We start from the raw sequence: 22,857 nt of genomic DNA on the forward strand, positions 1-22,857 counted from the left end.
TACAGTGAGTTCAACCAAACATTAGAATACCACTTGGTCTATTTCCATTGTTCAACTGGGCTTCAGTGAAATTATATATCCTGTGATAACTGTTTGTTTTGTTGACAGGAGTTGGTCTTCTGCTGTGATAACCCGTCCGCTTTAAGGTTTAGAATGAGATGCTTTTCTGTTCGTCTGTTTTTTTTTCTCTTTTATTTTCCTTACATTCTGTGTAATTTCTAGTTACGTGTAAAAATCCCAGTATGGCACCAACAGTCAACAACAGAGATTTCTGGTCTTGGATGAATTTTTTGCAACCGGCTGCTTAGAAAACTGCATTAAAGGGGCCGGTGTTGATAAAGTGGACCGTGAATGTACATTTTCACATCAAGTAATAATGAAAAGTTAATTAAAGATAAATATATGTATTGACTTGACACTGATTTCGGAAAGATAGTTCACACTTTGCTGTGAGAAGGAACAATATTTATTTTTATTTTGCCTGGAGGTCGGTCATATCCATAACTTTTATAATGAGTGACCACAGAAAAAACAAGAAAGAAAGAAAAAGCATAGAAGAGCAAACAATAAATTAGAAGTTCCCTAAAACACTTTTTTTTTTTGGTATTCCCCCCCCCCCCCCTCTCTGTAAAATGTCCACAAATCCCCTTATACATAGCAGCATTTAACGTAGCAGCTACGACCGAATGCTACATCACAGTAAAGAATCGATGCCCTTGTCGGCACTGGAGTAAAAAAAAAAAAAAATCAATCTCAGCATGTGCCATCAATAAAGTGCACTAGTAAGAGCAAATGTGGGTCAGTTTCTGAAATATGTTGCCTTCGTATAAGCAGCAGCCTCTGAAATGCACACAGTTCCTGAGAGAGGGGTAACTTTGCCCAGAAGCATTTGAGGCAGGAGGTAAAGGGTACAGCTGAGAGCTCTATCTGTCCTTTTGAACTGCAGTTCTGCTTGCTGCATTGGGTTTGGCTGCGTCTTGCAGGTATTTCCAGTCCGTCTCGTTTTCGCAGCGCTGGATGCTGCTGAAGAGACGCTTGATAAAGCTCTTTGCCTCCATTTTCACTGAAACAGATTAACAAAAAAAAACATCACACATTCATCTTCATCTCGACATACAGGAAATCCCCAAGCCCAACCACCCATGCCTTAAAAACTGAGGTAAAACAATATTCAAAATGTTGCCACATTCATAGAGTTGTATTCAGTCACACTGAAAATATTAGCTGAGGGAATTATTTACAAATAACTTTTTTAAAAATGAGGCAAAATGTATATTGTGAATGTTATTTAAGTAAAAAGAAAAAATTGTAGCTTTGACTTGATCCTTTTAACAGCGGGTGGGCCACCGTTTCTTACATTCAAACAATATTGTTTTGAATATTTAAAATGCTCCTAATTGGCATACATTTATTGTACAATTTTGCTACAAGTATTGGGTGAGGATTTCTCTGTAGGGAACAGCAGCACCGAGGTGCTTCCCATAATGTCCGACAAAGATGGAGACACTCGCAGAGAAATGTTTCATTTCCGTATTTTCCGGACTATAAGCCGCTACTTTTTCCCCACGCTTTGAACCCCTGCGGCTTAAACAATGAAGCGGCTAATATATGGATTTTTCCTGTTTTTTTCCCGGTTTCACAAACATTAGACCAATGAAATTGCCGGACGGGTTCAGGTGAACAAATGAAATTCTTTATATTAAATCAGATGCGCTCCCACTGAATCGGGCCGCACCACATCATAAATATAGATGATGTTCCTCTGGCGTTTGACCTGCCGCTCACTCCGACTGTCAACACGAAATGCGAATCATTCGTCACGCTGAAAACAACCGGGCATGAAAAAACGCACTTCACCTGTGTTCTGAGCTGCACGGCTTAGGGAGAAAAGATTCACCGGTGGTGATTTTTAAACGCACGACGATGCCAAAAGAAAAACTCTCGAGTTCATAGTGAACAGTGAATTTCTTGGTAGACTACTGTTTAGATACATGCAGTGTTACAGTCACTGTCTTTCGTTAAAGCCTGTGTAAAGTTCATTAGTTTCAGTGTAGACACCTGCGGCTTATAGACAGGTGCAGCGTATTTATGTTCAAAATAAAAATCTTTGTCAAATTCAGTGGGTGTGGCTTATATTTGGGTGCGCTTAATATTCTGTAAATTACGGTACACATATTTACAATTTGAATTGATCAAATTGAATTTTTTATGGATTATTACGTGTGAAAATCCTGTAGTGTTGAAAGATCCATCCATAGCCATTTATTCAGAACTGCTCTCGGATTCAGAAAACCTTTATATTTAGCAGGATTTCCAATGAAATCTATATTCATTGCTGACTGATGAACTGCAAAAACAGACTCAAGTATTACACATTCCAGCAGTTTATTAAACTTTAAAGCTCTTTTCCAATAAACATTCTGAAAGTGTGCAAGCCGAAGAAGACGGATCATGATCTTGTCTGACTAAAAATAATTTAAGTCTCAGCTTTGCTTTAATGGATAATAATAATAACACTCTCACTGACTGCTTTAATAATCGTAAAGACTGTCCTGGGCTCGATCCAAGACCTTTGGCACACTTACAACTATTTCCACAATTATATCATTTATAATCTCAATATAGGACGTCTCACAGGAGAGCATGAACTCCCCCTTTAAAGGTTTCAACGTCAATTCATTTCAATGAGGGTTTTCTTGGCATCTGGCTTACTCATTATGGAGCTTATTTTTTTTTTTTATATATGAAAGAATCCATGTTCTTCCGCTCAGTGTTAAAGGCTTCAACAAGTTAAAAAGGAGTTGCAAAAAAAAAAAAAAAAAAGTTGAATTGGTTTCATTCTTGCTTATTTTCGTAAACATTATTTGTTGTTCTGACCATTAAAAACTAAAAAAAAAAAAAAAAAATATATATATATATATATATATATATATATATATATATATATATATATATATATATATATATATATATACACACACATGTTGAAGAAAAAAAAAAACCCGAATTTACCCATGGGTAAATGAGCTTAAGCTGGAAAATGGAAGAAAAAAAACAAAAAAAGATTTTTTTTTGACACACACACACACACACACACACACACACACACACACACACACACACACACACACACACACACACACACACACATATATATATGTTTTTTTTTCATTTACCAGCTGAAGCTCATTTACCTATCTTACAAATATAGTTTAATAAACAGTTTTTGTTCCTTCTGTTGCCGGCTCTGCATTGTGAAATCTCACCTTTGACACGATCCTTTGCTTTTCCTTCTACCAGCAGATGAGAGAGGAAGCGAGCGAACGACTTGAACAGGTCCTACAGACAAAATTAGAAATCCCAAGTCTTTACTTTGGTGTCCTTTTTTTGGCCTATAAAACAGGAATGTGTATATATATATATTTTACTTTACCTTTGTAGCAAATTTGCCCTTCTTGTAGAAAGGATCCAAAATTCTCACAACAATATCAGCTGCTTCTTTCAGAGTCACAGGCTGGAGTGACACGTGATTGGCATCACCGTCTGCCTCCATCTTTCTCTCGTGCACCACAGGGTCAAAGGTCACTCTCCGCTTGGTGTCGGGAAGACGGCTACATTTGGTGGGGGGATGAGAACGTGATTCTCCATCCTTACACGGCTAGAAGACAAGTATCCAGTATGTGAGACAGATTGAGCCCTTTGTTTTGCATTAGTCATGAATTTTGTTTAATTTTCTCACAAATTTGCATTAAAAAAAGTCAAAAACTCAAAAAAACTAAAAGCATCGTAAAAGGGCCACAAATTTCAGCTGCAATAAAACTTCATACGAATCTCTAAACTAATTTTAAATCAGATTTTAAAAATTTTTTTTTTGTCATGGTCGAAGTTGTTATGAGACCTGCGGCTAGTCACAGATTCTTCTTGACTTACAGTCATTACAACTTCTCGCAACTCAGCCAGTTGAGTATTTCTGCTTAGTAAAATTCTCCTGAATTGACCTACGATGGTTATATTTCTATTCATAAGTGAGTTCAATTTGACTGTGGTAGAGTAGGTGCGGTCAAGCAGAGAGATGAATGAATACTTCATTACTGTACTTAAGTAGATTTTTCTGAAATCAGTACTTTACTTCATTATTTCTCTGACATTTAACTTTTACTCATTACATTTTTGACACAAATATCTGTACTTTCCTGTGCTGAGTTTTACAAACCGGTGTTCCCTGCTTCGGTGAGCAGCAAAGTGATAAAAGGGAAGAGATAGGAGCAAAAGAAAGATAACTGGATACACAAAACTGTGTGTGACATCAGTGTCTGTATAGATGCTTTACAGAAAACATGGCAAAATAAAGAAAAAGTTGTCCTGAAGTGCTTATGTAGGTGTAGCTGTAGGTGAACATTAAAAACTTTTCCGTTTTCATTTTTCATCGTTTTATGACTCCGAGATGCTAAAAGGACAATAAGATACGAAGTACGTTGTTCTGATGTACTCCACTATATTATGTCAACAAATACAGTCTCTTAGGTTGTGATGAATCTCTATCCTAGCTAAATACTGTTGGAATAAGCCTTCATGGGTCTTTCTGTCAGGTTAAGCGAGTTATCGTGAAAACTTTATGTAGGTTTTATGTATCCTTATGAACACCATTTCCTTCCAGTCCAATGCTAAAGAGCTATTTTTACCTTTTCTGGGTGTATGTTGGCTTCACACTGGGACTTCTTCCTATGGTGAGAGTGTTGAGGAGAGCAGAGAACATATTGAGAACATTCCAGATTTCAAGTCCTATGTAAGCAAAAATACTATAAAGAAATAGGAAATCATTTCGGAAAGAACGAGGAAAGGTAACGGGATCGTACCCTTCAGCCTCTGGCACTGTTTTCTTCTCAAAGCCCTGTGTGGCCTCTTCAGGCCTGCATGTCTCTACCTCAGTGTCGCTTATATCCATGGGAACATCATCCATAGTCTGGTTCTCCACAGGTGCTGTATACTTTTCAAGGTTTTCCATATCCATGGAACGTTCAGGTTGGGTCTGTGTGTTGTTAGTATTCAAGAAAGCACCGCAGTTGTGTGGAGTTTCCACAAAGTCACCTGTGTCACCTTCAGTTTTTAAGATTGTAGCGTCTCCATTTTTTTGTGTACCATCCATAATTTTTTTCCCAAAGTACTGAGAGATAGAGTGCGTGTTTTTAGCGGCATCAGCTAATTTCTGCTGTTTCTTGCTCAGGGTTTTGCCTGAACTCTTACCCAGGCTACAAGAGGATAAGGAGTCAGATAGAGATATTTTGCTTCTTTTTGCCTCAGGCTTTCTTTCCTGTTCCTCTTCGTTCGGAGCAGCTTCTGAAGTCATGGGCTCTGCTGTTAGGTTGTCATTCTTGGAAGTCTTCAGAAATTCTGATGCAGTTTGGAAGAGGGTGGAGGAGCCACGGAATCCCGCCCCCACGCGCTTTCGCTTCAGCTACGAGAAGGGATACAAAAAGAGCAGCTCGTACTAAATCACTTCGGCAATTTTGAGTTCTTTACCAATTCCATTATTTGCAAACACTGATGTACGTTATGGAATGGTATAGAATTGGGTGTAATGTGTACTTTGTCAGAAAAGATAGAGAAAGTTAAATGTAGTACTTCCCCTATATTCCTTACCTTTTGTCTTAATCAACTATTAAACACCTAATAAGAGTTTTGACCAGTTTCCCAAACTGTACACTCACTTTACATTCATGACACAGAAAAAAAAAAAAGATTATTTCAAAACATCACATCATAAGAGTGATTAAAATGGTTATACATGATCATATATAATACTTAGTGGATGCTTAGTTGTGAAGTTGTAGATCCCAATGTAAATACAATGGTTTTCATTAACACACCCCTTTCAGTATATCATCTCTATAGTAAAAAGCCCATTTGCATTATGGCTCACTCAAAACATAAAACACAGAAAAAGAAAGTGTATTATCAATTATATGAGAACATTAACAGAAAGAAGTCAGTTCTTTGCAATGTATGTTTTTTTTCCTGCTTTCTTTCATTCACTGATGACTGAATGGCAGCTGGGGTAACATAAGCGATAAGAGGAACTCACTTGACTAATGAACGTTCCACTACATTAAATGCATCAATAAATCGTTTTAAAAAGCATGACGGGTAGTTCCTAAATAAAATAAAAATTGTATTGTCATATTAATAAAGTCTCTCACTGTATGCAACTGTAACTGCATGTTGCTATGGATGTAATTGTGTTAATTTGGAATGGCGATTACCAGCCACTGAGAATCGAGCATTCAGTCAGACCATTTTACAAGAGAGATAAAACACCTGACGATGTGCTGTTATAGGAACATAATTACCCTGATATTGGGGCGCGTCACTTCACACGGTCTTGAATCATTTTCCTAGAAGCGCATGTGCCTTCATGTTTTACTAAAATCATACACTCAACAACCAGATTCTTCAAGTCTTCCACCTTCCACTGGGGCCATTCTTTTCCATTGGTGTGCATGTTGCTCCAATTTTGTTCGAATCCAGAACTAACATATATTATAGTAAATAAACCAAACGTCTTTCCAACCGATCCCACTGGAACAGACTAATCTTTCAAAACAGAGCCATTAACTTTGTTATTTACAACCCAGCTATTTCTTACTGAATACATCTGAGAAGCTGATGTAAAGCCTAGCTGGTCTTCAAGGATAGATGAGGAAGAAGAGGAAGCTGCTTCTTCTTTCATCATCTTCCTTTCCTCTTCATTGACGCTGGAGCTGCTTGTTTCTCCATCCTCCTCCACAGGCGATGCCACGGCATTACCAGCGTCTGTCTTAAGCTCCGCTACCTGGAAAACAAGTTAGATGTTGAGGTCTAAAGAAAAATATGCATCTGCATCAGAAAACCATCATCAGTCCTTAAATTATTCTCTCCCTCTCTTCAGATTTCTCTCCTTCATTTTGTCTCAAAACGTCTCGAGCAAATCTCTTCAACGCCATGAGTCCACTCAGTGCATATCTTTCTTTCTATCCATTTGTGTTCATTCGTTCTCCATTAAACAACTGATGCCATATAGCAAGCGGGAAAATCTGTAGAAGGATGTAATGTTATGGCTGAATGAAGTATTAGCTACAGTTAAAGAATAAATGTATACAGTGTTGTCTTATTTTAATACTCCTTTTGCAGTAAACAAACGCTCTCACTCACAAACACACCCCCATGCAAATATTCCTAAGAAAACAACAGCATTCACAATGCTATTTTTTTTTTTATTTCTGTTACGTTATAGTGTACTGTATACTCTTTAGCCACATTCATGCACTTTCTCAAAATGTCATCTCAGAACAGTGATCCTTTAGAACAGGGGTGGGCAATTAATTTTTACAAGGGGCCATATGAGAAACCTGAATTGTGTCAGAGGGCCACACGAACGATTATATTTTAGGGATGCACCGAAATGAAAATTGTTGGCTGAAACCAAAAACCAAAAATGAGGAAACCAAGGCCAAAACCGAAACACCAAAAGAAAAGATTGTCAATTTTTTGAACCATTGCATTTATGGCTATAAATGAGTACTAAAACCTCACTAAAATCAATGCATTGCAATTCAAAGAATAAATCAATTACAAAAGTTTTTTATTTATTATAAATTATTGTTATTTATTTGTTACCATTCATAGTATTGACAGACAGGCAGCGGTCAATTATTATTAGCAACAGGTCGACGAAAATAATTGACCGCTGAACGTTTGGAAGCCCATTCAAGTGAATGGAAGGTTCTAATCTACAGCATTAAGAAAAACCGTGTAATAAATAATATTATATTATAATTATTATTATTTTCGGGATCCACGGGGAATGTTTCAAAGATCAACCCGTCGATCCACTGGAGACCACTGATCTAAGGCAATGAATTGCATAATTTTTTGTGTTATGCCTTTTGCTTTGGCACCATCACTGGAAAACTTTCCTGCCTTTTCAAAAACGTCCTCTACAGACGGAGTGCGCATGCTCGGATTTACTTTACTTTTCTTCGCCGCGTTCTTCTCATATTTAGAATGGCAATCGGGATGTTTGGATTTCAGGTGATAAATTAAACCCGACTTGGAGAAACTCTTTGCAGATACACCCCCTCTTGAAAATTTTAGCATTGCATGTTTTGCAAATCGCTATCCGCACACCGCAGACATGTTGCTCTTATCCAGATAACCGTGTGCTGCTGCGCTTTTTTATTGCGTCTTTACAATTGTGTTTCTGCCGTGTTGTTTTGGTGATTTAGGAATTTCGGCCGAAAATTTTCGGTGCATCCCTGTAATTTATGATTGGCCTCACACGGGCCGGACAGGGACGTACAAAGGGCCGGATGTGGCCCGCGGGCCGTAGTTTGCCCAGGTCTGCTTTAGAAGAACAGGCCACAACAGCAAAAGACAACATCGAATCCAAGTACATCAACTCCACAGGTTGCATGCTGCTTGCATGATGTCACCTGCTTTGTGAGCCTCAGCTTTTTCTGCGCATCTATTCAGGATTATGAACCGGTTCATAAATCATATGTAAAGAGCCTATGTGTAATTCATTCATTCATTTTTTTCACGCTGATCCGTAATTCGGGTCGCGGGGCAGCAGTCTAAGCCTTCGACTGCTGCCCAATCCTCACAGCACCGTCCCTTACGGTCCCTCCTGCAGGTGGTGAGCCCATGGGAAGCCTTTTTGTAATTGATATGAAAAATTAAAATGAAATCACACTCACTCTCTTGAGAACTGCAGCCTTGTACAGGTTGGCGGACTTGCAAGATTTGAACACTTTATGCTCTATTTCAACTGCCACGGAAAGTGGGTCACAGCTGTAGAGGCGGTAAAGCAAAGAATGTGGAATTGGAAATAAAGACTTTAATAAAAATCCTCAGACAAGTGTCCTAAAATGAAATTTTATGCTAAAATTTATATGAAATAATGAATATAAAAAAAATAAAATATAATATATAACTTGGTATATAAAAAAGCTGTGGTACTATATATATAATATATATATATATATATATATATATATATATATATATATATATATATATATATATATACATACACACACACACAGTACAGACCAAAAGTTTGGACACACCTTCTCATTCAAAGAGTTTTCTTTATTTTCATGACTATGAAAGTTGTAGATTCACACTGAAGGCATCAAAACTATGAATTAACACGTGGAATTATATATGGAATTATATACATAATAAAAAAGTGTGAAACAACTGAAAATATGTCATATTGTAGGTTCTTCAAAGTAGCCACCTTTTGCTTTGATTACTGCTTTGCACACTCTTGGCATTCTCTTGATGAGCTTCAAGAGGTAGTCACCTGAAATGGTTTTCACTTCACAGGTGTGCACTGTCAGGTTTAATAAGTGTGATTTCTTGCCTTATAAATGGGGTTGGGACCATCAGTTGTGTTGTGCAGAAGTCAGGTGGATACACAGCTGATAGTCCTACTGAATAGACTGTTAGAATTTGTATTATGGCAAGAAAAAAGCAGCTAAGTACAGAAAAACGAGTGGCCATCATTACTTTAAGAAATGAAGGTCAGTCAGCCCGAATAATTGGGAAAACTTTGAAAGTGTCCTTAAGTGCAGTCACAAAAACCATCAAGCACTACAAAGAACCTGGCTCACATGCGGCCCGCCCCAGGAAAGGAAGACCAAGAGTCACCTCTGCTGCGGAGGATAAATTCATCCGAGTCACCAGCCTCAGAAATCGCAGGTTAACAGCAGCTCAGATTAGAGACCAGGACAATGGCACACAGAGTTCTAGCAGCAGACACATCTCTACAACTGTTAAGAGGAGACTGTGTGAATCAGGCCTTCATGGTAGAATATCTGCTAGGAAACCACTGCTAAAGAAAGGCAACAAGCAGAAGAGACTTGTTTGGGCTAAAGAACACAAGAAATGGACATTAAACCAGTGGAAATCTGTGCTTTGGTCTGATGAGTCCAAATTTGAGATCTTTGGTTCCAACCACCGTGTCCTTGTGCGACGCAGAAAAGGTGAACGGATGGACTCTACATGCCTGGTTCCCACCGTGAAGCATGGAGGAGGAGGTGTGATGGTGTGGGGGTGCTTGCTGGTGACACTTTTTTCTGACACTGGGATTTATTTAAAATTGAAGGCATACTGAACCAGCATGGCTACCACAGCATCTTGCAGCGGCATGCTATTCCATCCGGTTTGAGCTGGACCGCAGAGTGAAGGCAAAAGGGCCAACAAGTGCTAAGCATCTCTGGGAACTCCTTCAAGACTGTTGGAAGACCATTTCAGGTGACTACCTCTTGAAGCTCATCAAGAGAATGCCAAGAGTGTGCAAAGCAGTAATCAAAGCAAAAGGTGGCTACTTTGAAGAACATAGAATATGACATTTTTAGTTGTTTTACACTTTTTTGTTATGTATATAATTCCATATATAATTCCACGTGTGTTAATTCATAGTTTTGATGCCTTCAGTGTGAATCTACAATTTTCATAGTCATGAAAATAAAGAAAACTTTTTGAATGAGGTGTGTCCAAACTTTTGGTCTGTACTGTATGTGTGTGTATATATATATATATATATATATATATATATATATATATATATATATATATATATATATACATATATACATATATATATATATATATATATATATATATATATATACATATATACATATATATATACATATATATATATATATATATATATATATATATATATATATATATACATATATACATATATATATACATATATATATATATATATATATATATATACACACACACACACACACACACACACACACACACACACACACACACACACACTCACACACAGGTGCATCTCAATAAATTAGAATATTATTTAAAAGTTGATCTATTTCAATAAATCAATAGAAAAAGTGAAACTCATTATATAGATTCATCACACACAGACTGATATATTTCAAGTGTTTATTTCTTTTCATTTTGATGATATGGCTTACAGCTAATGAAAACCCAAAATTCAGTATCTCAGAAAATGTGAATATTTTGAAAAAGTTCAATATTGGAGACTTGTAGTGTCACACTCTAATCAGCTCATTAAATCCAAACACCTGCAAAGGTTTCCTGAGCCTTTAAATTGTGTCTCAGTCTGGTTCAGGCTGCACAATCATGGGGGAAGACTGTTGACGACAGTTGTCCAGAAGACGATCACATGGAGGGTAGGACACATAAAGGTCATCGCTAAAGAAGCTGCTGTTTTACAGAGTGCTGTAGAAAAAGGTGAGACGAAGCCCATTCAGGAATTTGGTGGAGATTCAAAAAGAGTGGACTGCAGCTGAAGTTAGTGCTTCAAGAGCCACCACGCACAGACGTATCCATGGGCTACAACTGATCCTTGTGTCAAGCCACTCCTGAACCAGAGATAACATCAGAGGTGTCTCACCTGGGCAAAGGACAAAAAGGATTGGACTGTTGCTCAGTGGGCCAAAGTCGCCTTTTCAGATGAAAGAAAAGAAAATTTTGCATTTAATTTAGAAATCAAGGTCCCAGAGTCTGGAAGAAGTTGCTTGAGGTCCAGTGTAAAGTTTGCACAGACAGTGGTGGTCTGGGAAATCATGTCATCTGCTGGTGTTGATCCACTGTGTTTTATGAAGTCCAAGGTCAGCACAACCGTCTACCAGGTAGCTTTAGAGCACTTCATGCTTCCCTCTGCTGACCAGCTTTATGGAATGCTGATTTCATTTTCCAGCAGGATTTGGCACCTGCCCACAATTCCAAAAGTACTAATAGCTTGTTAAAGGACCGTGGTATCCATGTGCTTGATTGGCCAGCAAACTCGCCCAACCTAAACCCAATGCAGAATCTATGGAGTATTGTAAAGAGGAAGATATGAGACACCAGACCCAACAACGTAAAAGAGCTGAAGGCCGCTATCAGAGAAACCTGGGTTTCCATAACACGTCAGCAGCGTCACAGACCGATCGCTTTGCATGCCACTGCAGTAATTCATGCAAAAGGAGCCCTGACCGAGATGTTCGTACTTTTCAGTAGTTCAACATTTCTGTGTTGAAAATCTGTTTTTATATTCTTAAGTAATATTCAAATTTCTTTGATACTGAATTTTGGGTTATTTATTAGCTGTAAGCCATAATCATCAAATTGAAAAGAAATAAACACTTGAAATATATCAGTCTGTGTGTGATGAATCTATATAATATACGAGTTTCCCTTTTTTTTATGGAATTACAAAAATAAATCTACTTTTTAATTGTCATTTCATATATATATACATATATATATATATATATATATATATATATATATATATAAATAAATATGTGTGTATATATATATATATATATATATATATATATATATATATATATATAAGCTGCAATATATATATATATATATATATATATATATATGATATATAAGAAGCTATGGTGATAGATAGATAGATAGATAGATAGATAGATAGATAGATAGATAGATAGATAGATAGATAGATAGATAGATAGATAGATAGATATGCTAGTGCATTTATCCTTTTTTGACAGCTTATGCCGTCATTGTGATTAGCGGAACTGTTCGCTATATAAGAAGAAATCATGATTAATACCTGTATGGCTGATCCGATGTTCCTCTGTGTTTAGTCAGAGATGGAGACAGAGAAGCCTGGAGAAGAGACAGACAGTGCTCTCGTGCCTATCAGACACACAAGCACATTGACATGGATGAAATAATACCTTTCAGAGCAACTCAATTCAGAACATTTTGCTAAGCTTCATCTTATTTAGGGTTAGGGGTAGTAGATATGTCTTGTACATATAATAAAAGACAGCACTGAACACACAGAGTTCTGCCACTAGGAGGCAGTTTTCTCCCAGCTCTTACACTATTCCTGACGAATCATGATTTAAAGACCCTTTTTTTTTTTTTTTTTTTTTTAACATTACCCATATACTTGTGTAAATGTGCTTCTGTAAACCAGTATTAATGATCCTGAATTTAACAAACCCTCACAGAATTAACAAATACATAGATGAATATTGCTGCATATATTTGAAAGAAATGCTCTAGAACATTTTTGCCTAATTACACTCATATCAGTTTTCCTTTTTTTAACGCAGCATTCCACAGAAAAACACTTTCCGGGGTTGTGGCTAAATCTGTATTGTTTATACCAGAGGAGGCAAAAGTACACATGTCCTTCACTCAAGTAGAAGCACAGATACTCATGTTTTAAAAGACTCTACAACTAAAAGTTGAAGTACTGACTGCACTTAAGTTAAAGTAAAGACTTTTGGGCTCTGACATGTACATAAGTAAAATTAGCCCTTACGACTGCCTGTTTTGTTTGTTTTCTAATAAGCATATTCAGGCTGAACCACCACCATATAGAACACAAGCAGAGAAAAGATGATGTTGATCATGTGTTTAGGAACACCTCTGTTCTCAGTCATGTTTTACATCGCTGACTCCCTCTGTCTCATCCACGTCAGCTACACTTCTTGTTGCCTTTTGTCTTGCTCAAAGGCTACACCTGTGGTGTGTGAAAGCCAGGAAATGATACACCAGTGGTAGATTGAAAAAGCTACGCAATGACAGGAAATAGGTTGATGGGCTGAGAACGGCACAAAAAATATTGATCATGCCACCAAATAGACTAAAACTAAAGTAACGAGCCTGGGTAGAAAATGTAAGAAGTAGAAAGCAGAGATATTTGTGTAAAAAAAATTAAATCAGTGAAAGTAAAGAATTGTCTGAGAAATAAATAGTGAAGTAAAATATTGATACCAGTATTTGTACTTCATTACTTCCCATCTTTGGTTTACACTATAGTGCTGCTAAATTCTCTGTAATGTACTGACTAAGTATCTGTACCTTTACATCTATTTATGATTTTAAATTTCATGATTATATGATTCTCCTGGTGTCAGGAGGTTTTTATTTGAAATTTTTGGGAGGAGTCTTTGTATGGCAGTGTTTCCTTAAAAAAAAAAAAAAAAAAAAAAAAAAAAAAGAATTCAGGAAGTTATCCCAGAACAGAAAGGCCTCCAGGACATTGGAATTTCTTTGAAAAATTACAAGCTGCATTTTTGTAATATTACCTGGTTGGTGACACTAGCTAACAGACACTTATAATTAACTTCAGGATCAACATCCAGGATTATTTCCCTATTACAAGATCTACATTGTGTTTTACTACTACATTCCAGGAAAGGCTCTGTTCAGGATATTTCTTAGTGTTTTGCAACATTACCGCTGGTCTCCATGTTTCCAGACTGAGGCAGGGTGTCTGTGGGATAATATGTATATTAAAGTGGAGTGTGACAGTTGCCACAGAAGCATCACCTTCACTGTGAGTCTGGGGATTCTCTGACTGCTCGCCTCCTTTAATGGACAGTCAGCATCTGGAAAGGGAAAATAAACAAATACTCAAGGATAAATATTCAACACAGCAGTATCCTTGAAATATGCCACAAAATTACCATTTTTATTTCATATACTTTTTGAGATAAAGTTTCACAAAGTCACGACCCTCCACCAAGCCTTCACCCTCCTAGATAATAAGGACACATACGTACAAATGCTGTTCATAGACTTCAGTTTAGCATTCAACACCATCATCCCTAAGCACCTGATTGAAATGCTGAGCCTATTGGGTCTGTTCATCTCCCTCTGCATCTGGATCCTGGACATCCTGACTGGGAGACCTCAGTCAGTCTGGATAGGGAACAGCATCTCCAGCACCACCACAGTGAGCACTGGGGTAACCTCAGGACTGTGTGCTCAGCCCACTGCAGTTTACTCTGCTGCCTCACGACTGTGTAGCAATGCACAGCTCGAACCATATCATCAAGGGCTCATCAGCAAAAATGGCGAGTCAGAATACAGAGAGGAGGTGCAACCAACAAATAACGGCTTGTTGAAGAACCAACAACCTGTCTCTGAATGCTGACAAAATTAAAGAGATGGTGTTGACTTCAGGAGAGCACAGAGTGGCCATTTTCCACTATCCATCAATGGATCCTTCGTGGAAATTGTCACGAGCACCAAATTACTTGGTGTTTATCTGGTGGAGAACTTCACCTGGCCACTCAGCACCAGCTCCATCACCAAGAAAGCCCAGCAGCATCTCTACTTCCTGAAAAGGCTGAGGAAAGCCCATCTCCCGCCCCCATCCTGACCACGTTCCACAGAGCGACAATTGAGAGCATCCTGAGCAGCTGCATCACTGCCTGGTTTGGGAACTGAACCATCTCAGATAGCAAGACCCTACAGAGGATAGTGAGGACAGCAGAGAAGGTCATCTATCATGGACGTTTACACCACACGCTGCATCCGCAAAGCCAAAAGCATTGTGGACGACCCCACACACCCCGCACACACGTTCTTCACCCGTCTACCATCAGGAAAGAGGTTCAGAATCATTCGGGGCCGTCAAATCCTGACAGTGTAATGGTTTTTCTCCCTTAAGCAGTCAGGCTCCTCAACATACAGAACTGAAACTCACACACTTACTGATCTTTGCGTTACTTCTACAATCTGAACTCAAACACACTCGTGCACACACTCATTTCAATTCACACACATCCGTGTTTTCAGCACCACCCATTTTTTTTATATTTTTGTTTACATGCTGGTTTGAACATCTACTTGACTGCTGCTGTTTTGCAACCTTTTGTGTTTACATTTTGTTTTTATTTAAAAGTACACTCTTGTTTACAGTTCTCTTTGCACATTGAACTGTATAAAATATTTTACAGTAGGTTAGGTGCTATTGACATTAAATTTTTACCAGATGTTGATAACAACCCATGTAATCCACAATTACAAAGAATCAAAACATATATATACATAAATTATGTGTAATAATGTGAAATGACAGGGGAAAAGTATTGAACAGTATTTGATATTCGTACAAAAGCCTTTATTGGTAATGACCTCTTCAAGACGCCTCCTGTATACGGAAACTAGTTGCATGCATTGTTCAGTCGTCAAATCTTGAAGGTTCTGTGGCCTCTTCTATGAACTCTGATCTTTAGTTCTTTCTATAGATTTTGTATGGGATTCAAGTCAGGTGATTGGCTGGCCCATTCTAGCAGCTTTATTTTCTTTCTCTAAGACCAATTGCGAGTTTCCTCGGCTGTGTGTTTTCATTGTCTTGCTGACATGTTCACACTCGTTTCATCTTTACCATCCTGGCAGATGGCACATTTCTCGGTACATTTTTCCATTCATACTTCTTACAATTATAAGAAGTTTGCCAGTACTGCATGCTAAAAAAACAACCCCACACCATGAGGTTCCCACCTCCAAACTTCACTGTTAGTATAGTGTTTTTGGGGTGACGTGCTGCGCCATTTGTCCTCCAAACATGGTGTGTATTATGCCCTCCAAAGAGCTCAATTTTGGTCTCATCTGACCAGACTGTATTCTCCCAGTATTTCACAGGCATGTCCAAATGTTGTGCAACAAACTTTAATGCTTTTTCTTTAGAAATGGAGTGTGGTGAGCGTGCACACAGGCCATGGCGGTTCAGTGCATTACTTGTGTTTTCTTTGAAACAATTGTACCTGCTAATTCCAGGTCTTTCTGAAGCTCTCCACAAGTGGTCCTTGGCTCTTTGACAACTCTTCTGATATTCTTTTCACTCCTCTGTCAGAAATCTTGCGAGGAGCACCTGGTCATGGCCAGTTTATGGTGAAATGTCTTTCCACTGCTGGATTATTGCCCCACCAGTGTTTACTGAAGCATTCAGAAGTTTAGAAATCTTCTGTACGGTTTCGAAGGTCTTAAGAGCGCTCTTTGCATTTTCTCATCATGAGATGTTTCTTGTGTGACACCTTGGTAATGGGACACCTTTATATAGGCCATTAGATAGGATTTAACCAACTGATATTAATTTGCACTGACAAGGGCAGGATTGCTTTCTAATTACTGATTGATTTCAGCTGGTGTTTTGGCGTTTCCCCTTTCTTTCTTCATGTGTGCAATACTTTTTCACAGTGTCATTTCACATTATTACACATAAACATTAATGGACATGTATGGTTACAAACATCGAACATGTATGTTGTTACTCTCAATCTAGATAGATGCTGAAGATTGTAGCTATTTTATCTATCCATTGGTCTATTTTAGGGTCAAGTCCTTGTGCAAGCTGTTACTACTGAAAACCAAAACATTAATATTAACCTTCTAAGTAAACCAACTGTCAGACCTGCTGTTCAGGAAATCCAATCAACACCTTCTGGCTAATCCAGATCAAGAATTACATACAGGAAAAAAAAATGCTTTTCTGGCAAAAATCTGCTTTATGTTTCACAATGATTTTAGAATGTTCCTCAAACTACATTTCAATTTAAGAAAAACACATAATAGAGAAAAAAACCTGTTGTGATACCGCTAGTAATATATACTACATGGACGAAAGTTTGTGGACACCTGACCATAAGATTCGTTGGTGTTTTTTTGAATATCCCATTTCACATTTAGTCTCCATTTGCTGTTATAATAGCTTCCACTCTGCTGGGGAGATTTTGGAATGTGGTTTTTGTACTCATTCAGCCACAAGGGCTTTAGTAAAGTCAGGTGTAGGATGAGGAGGCCTGGGGTGCAGTCAGCATTCCAATTCATCCCAAAGATGTTCAGTAGGGTTGAGGTCAAAGCTCTATAGCTGGGCACTCAAGATTTTCCACTTCCAACCATGTAAACCATATCTTCATGGAGCTTGTTTTGTGCGCAAAGACATTGTCATGTTGGAACAGGTTTTGCTCTCGTAGTTCAAGTGAAAGAAAATTTGAATGGTTCCGCATCCAAGGACTATACAATTGTATATAAAATTGTGTGCCTCCAACTTAGTGGTAACAGAGAAAGGACCACAGATGGCTGGAAATGTCTGGGGTCCCAGTCCTTTTGTCCATAAATTTATATATTTGTTTATATAAAATAATATTATATGGAAAATATGGCTAAAGTTTCTAAAACAAAAAAATCCAAAATAAATAATTATTTTTGTTCTACAGCCAAAGTGAAATGCAAACAAAAAATTAATAAAAAAAAAAAAATCAGGTTTTTTTTTCCAGGTTCACATGAAGTCCTTCAACAGTTAGAAAACAGCAGGATTTTAAACCATTGAAATGAATCAGGCATTACTGAAAAAGTTGGACACTAACCTGGTTGAGCAAATGCTTCTTTTGGGCTGCTTGATCCCTGCAATTAAAAATGATATTTATGAACACTGTAAGTTATAGATATTTCTTTACCGCTACAAATTCACAGTTATCGCTACTATGCATGAATGCCTGAGTGCCTGAGTGATATCACTGTACATCCTTTGAATCCTGTGGTTATTTCACTAAGACTCTGGAGGGCCCAGATAATCTTAATATTTCAGCTTTTTCACACCCCTCCATTCATTATTAGTTTGGCTTTATGTCATTTGGAAAAGGTTTCAAAATGCCCCCTTTGGTGCAGAAAACAGTTTCTAATTTTCTCTCTCACATGGAAAAGACATGAGGCCTGAATTTCTTATTCTGAGGGAACTGTGGCAAACAGCTGTGAAACAGATGTGAGTAAAAAATGAAAGAGAAAAAAAGGAGGACGAGGGAAAATGAGCCACAGAGGAAAGAATGTACTCAGAACAAGTCAGACGAAGAGTGTTGGCACTTATTTGGGTTGTGTGAGATTTTTTAAATTGTGTTGGGAGAACTCAACACAAGCAAAGCAAACGTGTGGACGTTATTTGAACCGGCGTGTGTTGTTTGCGTGCTTTATTTGTGGGATAGAAACAGCACACGGCTTAATGTACCTTGCGTAAACCCATCTGTTTCCTGAACAGATCCTTGAAATCTTTTTTCCGATTCTCAGATTCGTCCTCGGCACCGCCCTCCCACTCCTCATCATACCTGGAAAAAAATACACACCAGATCAGCTGCTGGGGTCATTTATATTTGACCAGACTAAACAGACACACAATAAAAAAATGCACATATACACACATACACTTGTCTCGACTCACACACTCATCCAATCCCTCAAGTCAACAACGCTCTAAATGGAACACTGGTTCTAATGTTTCTATAGTAACACTGCACTCACAAGAACTTGACCGGACAATCCTCGTAACATAAGCCAAATAACTGATGATTTAAAAAATAAAATAAAATAAAATAAATGAATGGAAACGTACATTCACTGATACGATTCATCTTTTTGTAAAGTGTCTCCAGTCAGTGCTTTCGCCAAACACAGTAGGTTTTCCATAATGAGAAAGTCTTTAGGACAAAGGACATGTTTTGTTTTCAACAAAAGTTTTTTTTTGTCCTATTAGCATCAGTGATTCAGTCAAATTGCTGTGAGATCATGTCTCAATCTGATGACTCAAGGATCTTCTTATAATGTGTCAGCTAACCTCTCAAAGCCGTAGCCTTTCCTCCCTCCTGCGTAGAGTTCACGGTCAAAACCGAACGGCCCCCTGCTCTCAGAGCTCTGCCCAGGCCCGGTCTTAGTGCTGAGCGCAGCAGCTCTCTCTAGCTGAGCACGGACAAGTTTAGGGTTGTGACAGAAGTCACAGGCGCCGGCACAGTTCGGCGACTGGTCACCAAAGAACTTAGATATAGTGGCATGCCTGCATCTGGAGAAAGAGAAAAAAAAGATTTATGTAGGTTAGTCAGTGTGAAATGAGCAGTGTTATATTTTGTATGTCCATGTAGATGTCTAAAAGAAGAGTTATTATTATTGAATAGCAAATAACCAGAGAAAAGTAATAACTAATAAATAGCCAAGAGACATGTAATAACAATAAATAAATGTTCATGTACTGGTGCTTAGACTGTTAAATCCTTTTTGTACACATACAGACAAAAGTACTAGGACACATGACTTTTGTCGTTCTTTACCAAACTGTTACCACAAAGTTGGAGGCACACTATTTTAAAGGATGTCTTTAGATACAGTAGCCTTAAATTTCCCCTTCACTTGAACTAGGAGACGCAAAGCTTTTCCAGCATGACAATGCCCCTGCGCACAAAACGAGCTCCATAAAGACGTTTTACATGTGAGGAAGTGAAAGATCTTGAGTGGCCTCCTATAGAGCTCTGAGCTCAACCCGACTGGACACCTTTGAGATGAACTGGAATGCTGACTGCACCCCAGACCTCCTCACAATACATCATTACCCGAGTTTACTAATGCCTTCATGACCGAATGAGCAGAAATCTCCAACAAGCACACTCCAGAATCTAGTGGAACATCTTCCCAGAAAAGTGGAGGTTATTATAACAGCAAACGATGGATAAATGGATGGATAGAACTGAACTAATTACTGGTTTATAGTTTGAAAATATTAATTTCCTGGGATTTGACATTATTTCCACTGCTAAGAGGGCACATCAAGACTTTTTGGTTTCCTGAAATGACTGTCAAAGAACTCTGTTTTGCCAACCTCTTTCTCATTATGCTTTCCTGCACTTCCTCATTCCACAATCACGTCTCTTTGTCTTCCTTTCTATTTCCAGATGTCAAACCAAGTACCTTTCTATCTGTCTTTCTTATCACTTTTGCAGTAGTTGCCCAATCATCCAGCACCTCTTCACCACCACCGAGCCCCTGTCTGACCTCTTCCCTGAATTTCACTAGTCTTCCTCCTTCAGTTTCCACCATCCTATTCTTCTTTTAGTCCTCACTCTCCTCCTCTTCTTCTTCACCTCAAATCTCCTACATAGAACATAATCCACCTGTGTGCACCTTCCGCCACTCTTATACGTCACCCTATTCTGCTCTTTCTTCTTAAAATAAGTGTTCACCACTGCCATTTCCATATCTTTAGCAAAATCTACCACCATCTGCCCTTCCACATTCCTCTCCTTAAGGCCATACCTACCATCACCTCCTCATCACCTCTGTTCCCTTAACCTACATGCCCATTAAAGTCTGCCCCAATCACTAATCGTTCATTCTTAGGTACACCTTCTACCACTTCATCTAACTCACTTCAGAATTTTTTTTCCTTTTCCTCCATTTCACAACCCACTTGTGGAGCATAGGCACTGATGACATTTATCATCACCCCTTCAACTTCCAGCTTCACGTTCATCACCCTATCAGACACTCTCTTCACCTCCACTACACTCTTACTGTCCTGAAACACTTAAACGAACACTTTTCCAATTTGCTTTGTTTAAAAAAAAAAAAAAAAAATGTTGTAGCTTGATTTATCTTAAGTTTGTAATCCAGTGTACCAGTGTGGATTTATTCATTGCTAGAGACTCGAAGCATTTTTGTACGTTGCTCTGGACAAGGGTGTCTGCTAAATGCCACAAATGTAACGTACTCTTCCTTCAGAATCACCCCTACACCATTTCTCTTTCCATTCACACTATGATAGAACAGTTTAAACCCACATCCAATGTTCCTGCCTTATGTCCCTTTCCACTTGGTCTCCTAAACACAACCTTTCTCCTCTCCATCATATCAGCTACCTCTCTTCCTTTACCTGTATTAGTACAAACATTTAAATTACCCACCCTAATCTCCACTTCTCCTTTCCCTGCTGTATCTGTAGACGTCTTCCTCCTCTCCTTCGGCCAACAGTAGCCCAATTCCCACCTGTACCTGTTGGCTAACAATACCTGGGGCGGTGGTTGGTAAACAGGGCCTCGACCGATCCGGTATGAAATTCAGGTTTGTGATCTGCATATTTGATTTGGCACATAGATGCCCTTCCTAACGCAACCCTTTTATCCACCTTTTTAACCCCCCATTTATCCGAGCTTCGGACCGGCACTAGGAGTGCACTGGCTTGTGCAACCCTAATGGCTGGGTTTGGTGTCCAGCGCGTGGTGTTGTACGCTAGCTTTTTACCTCGCGCGGGTTCGTGGATTCTTGGCTTTGTTCTGCAGATCAGTTTATCCAAAACTGTTTACTGAACATCGGGAGGTGAAACTCGTACATTAGCTACAGCGGACTCGATCGATCTCCGGTTACCATATCAACGAACCAAATAGAAGGTGTTTTTAACAGCATGTGACGCTCCAACACATGATAAACATCATCCATATTGTATGATCAAATGTTTCCGACTTTCCCTATAAGTAATTGTGTAGACGCACTCGGTCTCAACTTAATAGAAATCAACAATAATACAAGTCTGAATACGACGCTTCAGGTAAGCGTTTAATGTTCTTCGTGAAAAGTTGTCACCTTAATGTCTGATTTAAAGGGTCTGCTATTTCCACGTTAGCATATATTTTTAGCTTTTATAAATATTTAAAAAAGTGTGTTACTCATTTTGTTTAGACAGCTGGACCACATCACACAGTCCTTGTTGTTAAATACATTTACAGGTAGTCGTCAACTTACGACCATTCGACTTTACGACCACAATCGCTAGCCGCGGCTTCCGGCATAATTTCACAGAACTGTACATATAGCCTACTCTACTTATGACCAAATCGTGTTACGACCGGTCTGTCGGTCCCAATCGTGGTCGTAAGTCGACAACTACCTGTATAGTCCAGCACAATTCTTTTCAATTCCATGAATAGTGAATGCCACACAAATTATGTGTTATTATTAGATCTTGCACCCAAGTACAATTTTGATCTGCCTGCACACAGAGAAAATTCATCTGGTGTTTGAGGCCTTATTTTAGACCTATACATGAAGAAAAATTAATAATGGAAAGTGAACAAAACGTAGCTAAGGAAGTTGGAAAAGACTTCATAAAATTAGTTTGTTTACTATTCCCTGTTCCATTATTACTATTTTCAATTGTTTTTTTTACTATGGTTTGCTAGTAGGATGGGCTAGCCATTTATATATATCGCAAACATTACATCCACAAAT

The 22,857-nt window shown here is 38.4% G+C and overlaps 1 protein-coding gene across 1 annotated transcript in view; it reads right to left on the reverse strand.

The window, feature by feature from the left end:
- Positions 1-443: 443 nt before the first annotated feature.
- recql5 (RecQ helicase-like 5) overlaps positions 444-22,857 on the reverse strand; it is a 42,780-nt gene continuing 20,366 nt past the window's right edge. Inside the window, exons 8-19 of the mRNA XM_083565797.1 lie at positions 19,424-19,645; positions 18,821-18,917; positions 18,186-18,222; positions 14,359-14,417; positions 12,623-12,708; positions 8,733-8,826; positions 6,644-6,829; positions 4,857-5,455; positions 4,683-4,722; positions 3,434-3,658; positions 3,267-3,339; positions 444-1,063 (exon numbers count right to left, since the gene is read on the reverse strand). Coding sequence (XP_083421923.1) covers positions 924-1,063; positions 3,267-3,339; positions 3,434-3,658; positions 4,683-4,722; positions 4,857-5,455; positions 6,644-6,829; positions 8,733-8,826; positions 12,623-12,708; positions 14,359-14,417; positions 18,186-18,222; positions 18,821-18,917; positions 19,424-19,645 — 1,858 coding nt within the window. The 3' untranslated portion in view covers positions 444-923. The remainder of the gene's footprint in view (positions 1,064-3,266; positions 3,340-3,433; positions 3,659-4,682; positions 4,723-4,856; positions 5,456-6,643; positions 6,830-8,732; positions 8,827-12,622; positions 12,709-14,358; positions 14,418-18,185; positions 18,223-18,820; positions 18,918-19,423; positions 19,646-22,857) is intronic.

The sequence above is a fragment of the Silurus aristotelis genome, assembly GCF_946808225.1.
Source record: "Silurus aristotelis genome assembly, chromosome: 17".
Lineage (NCBI taxonomy): Eukaryota > Metazoa > Chordata > Actinopteri > Siluriformes > Siluridae > Silurus > Silurus aristotelis.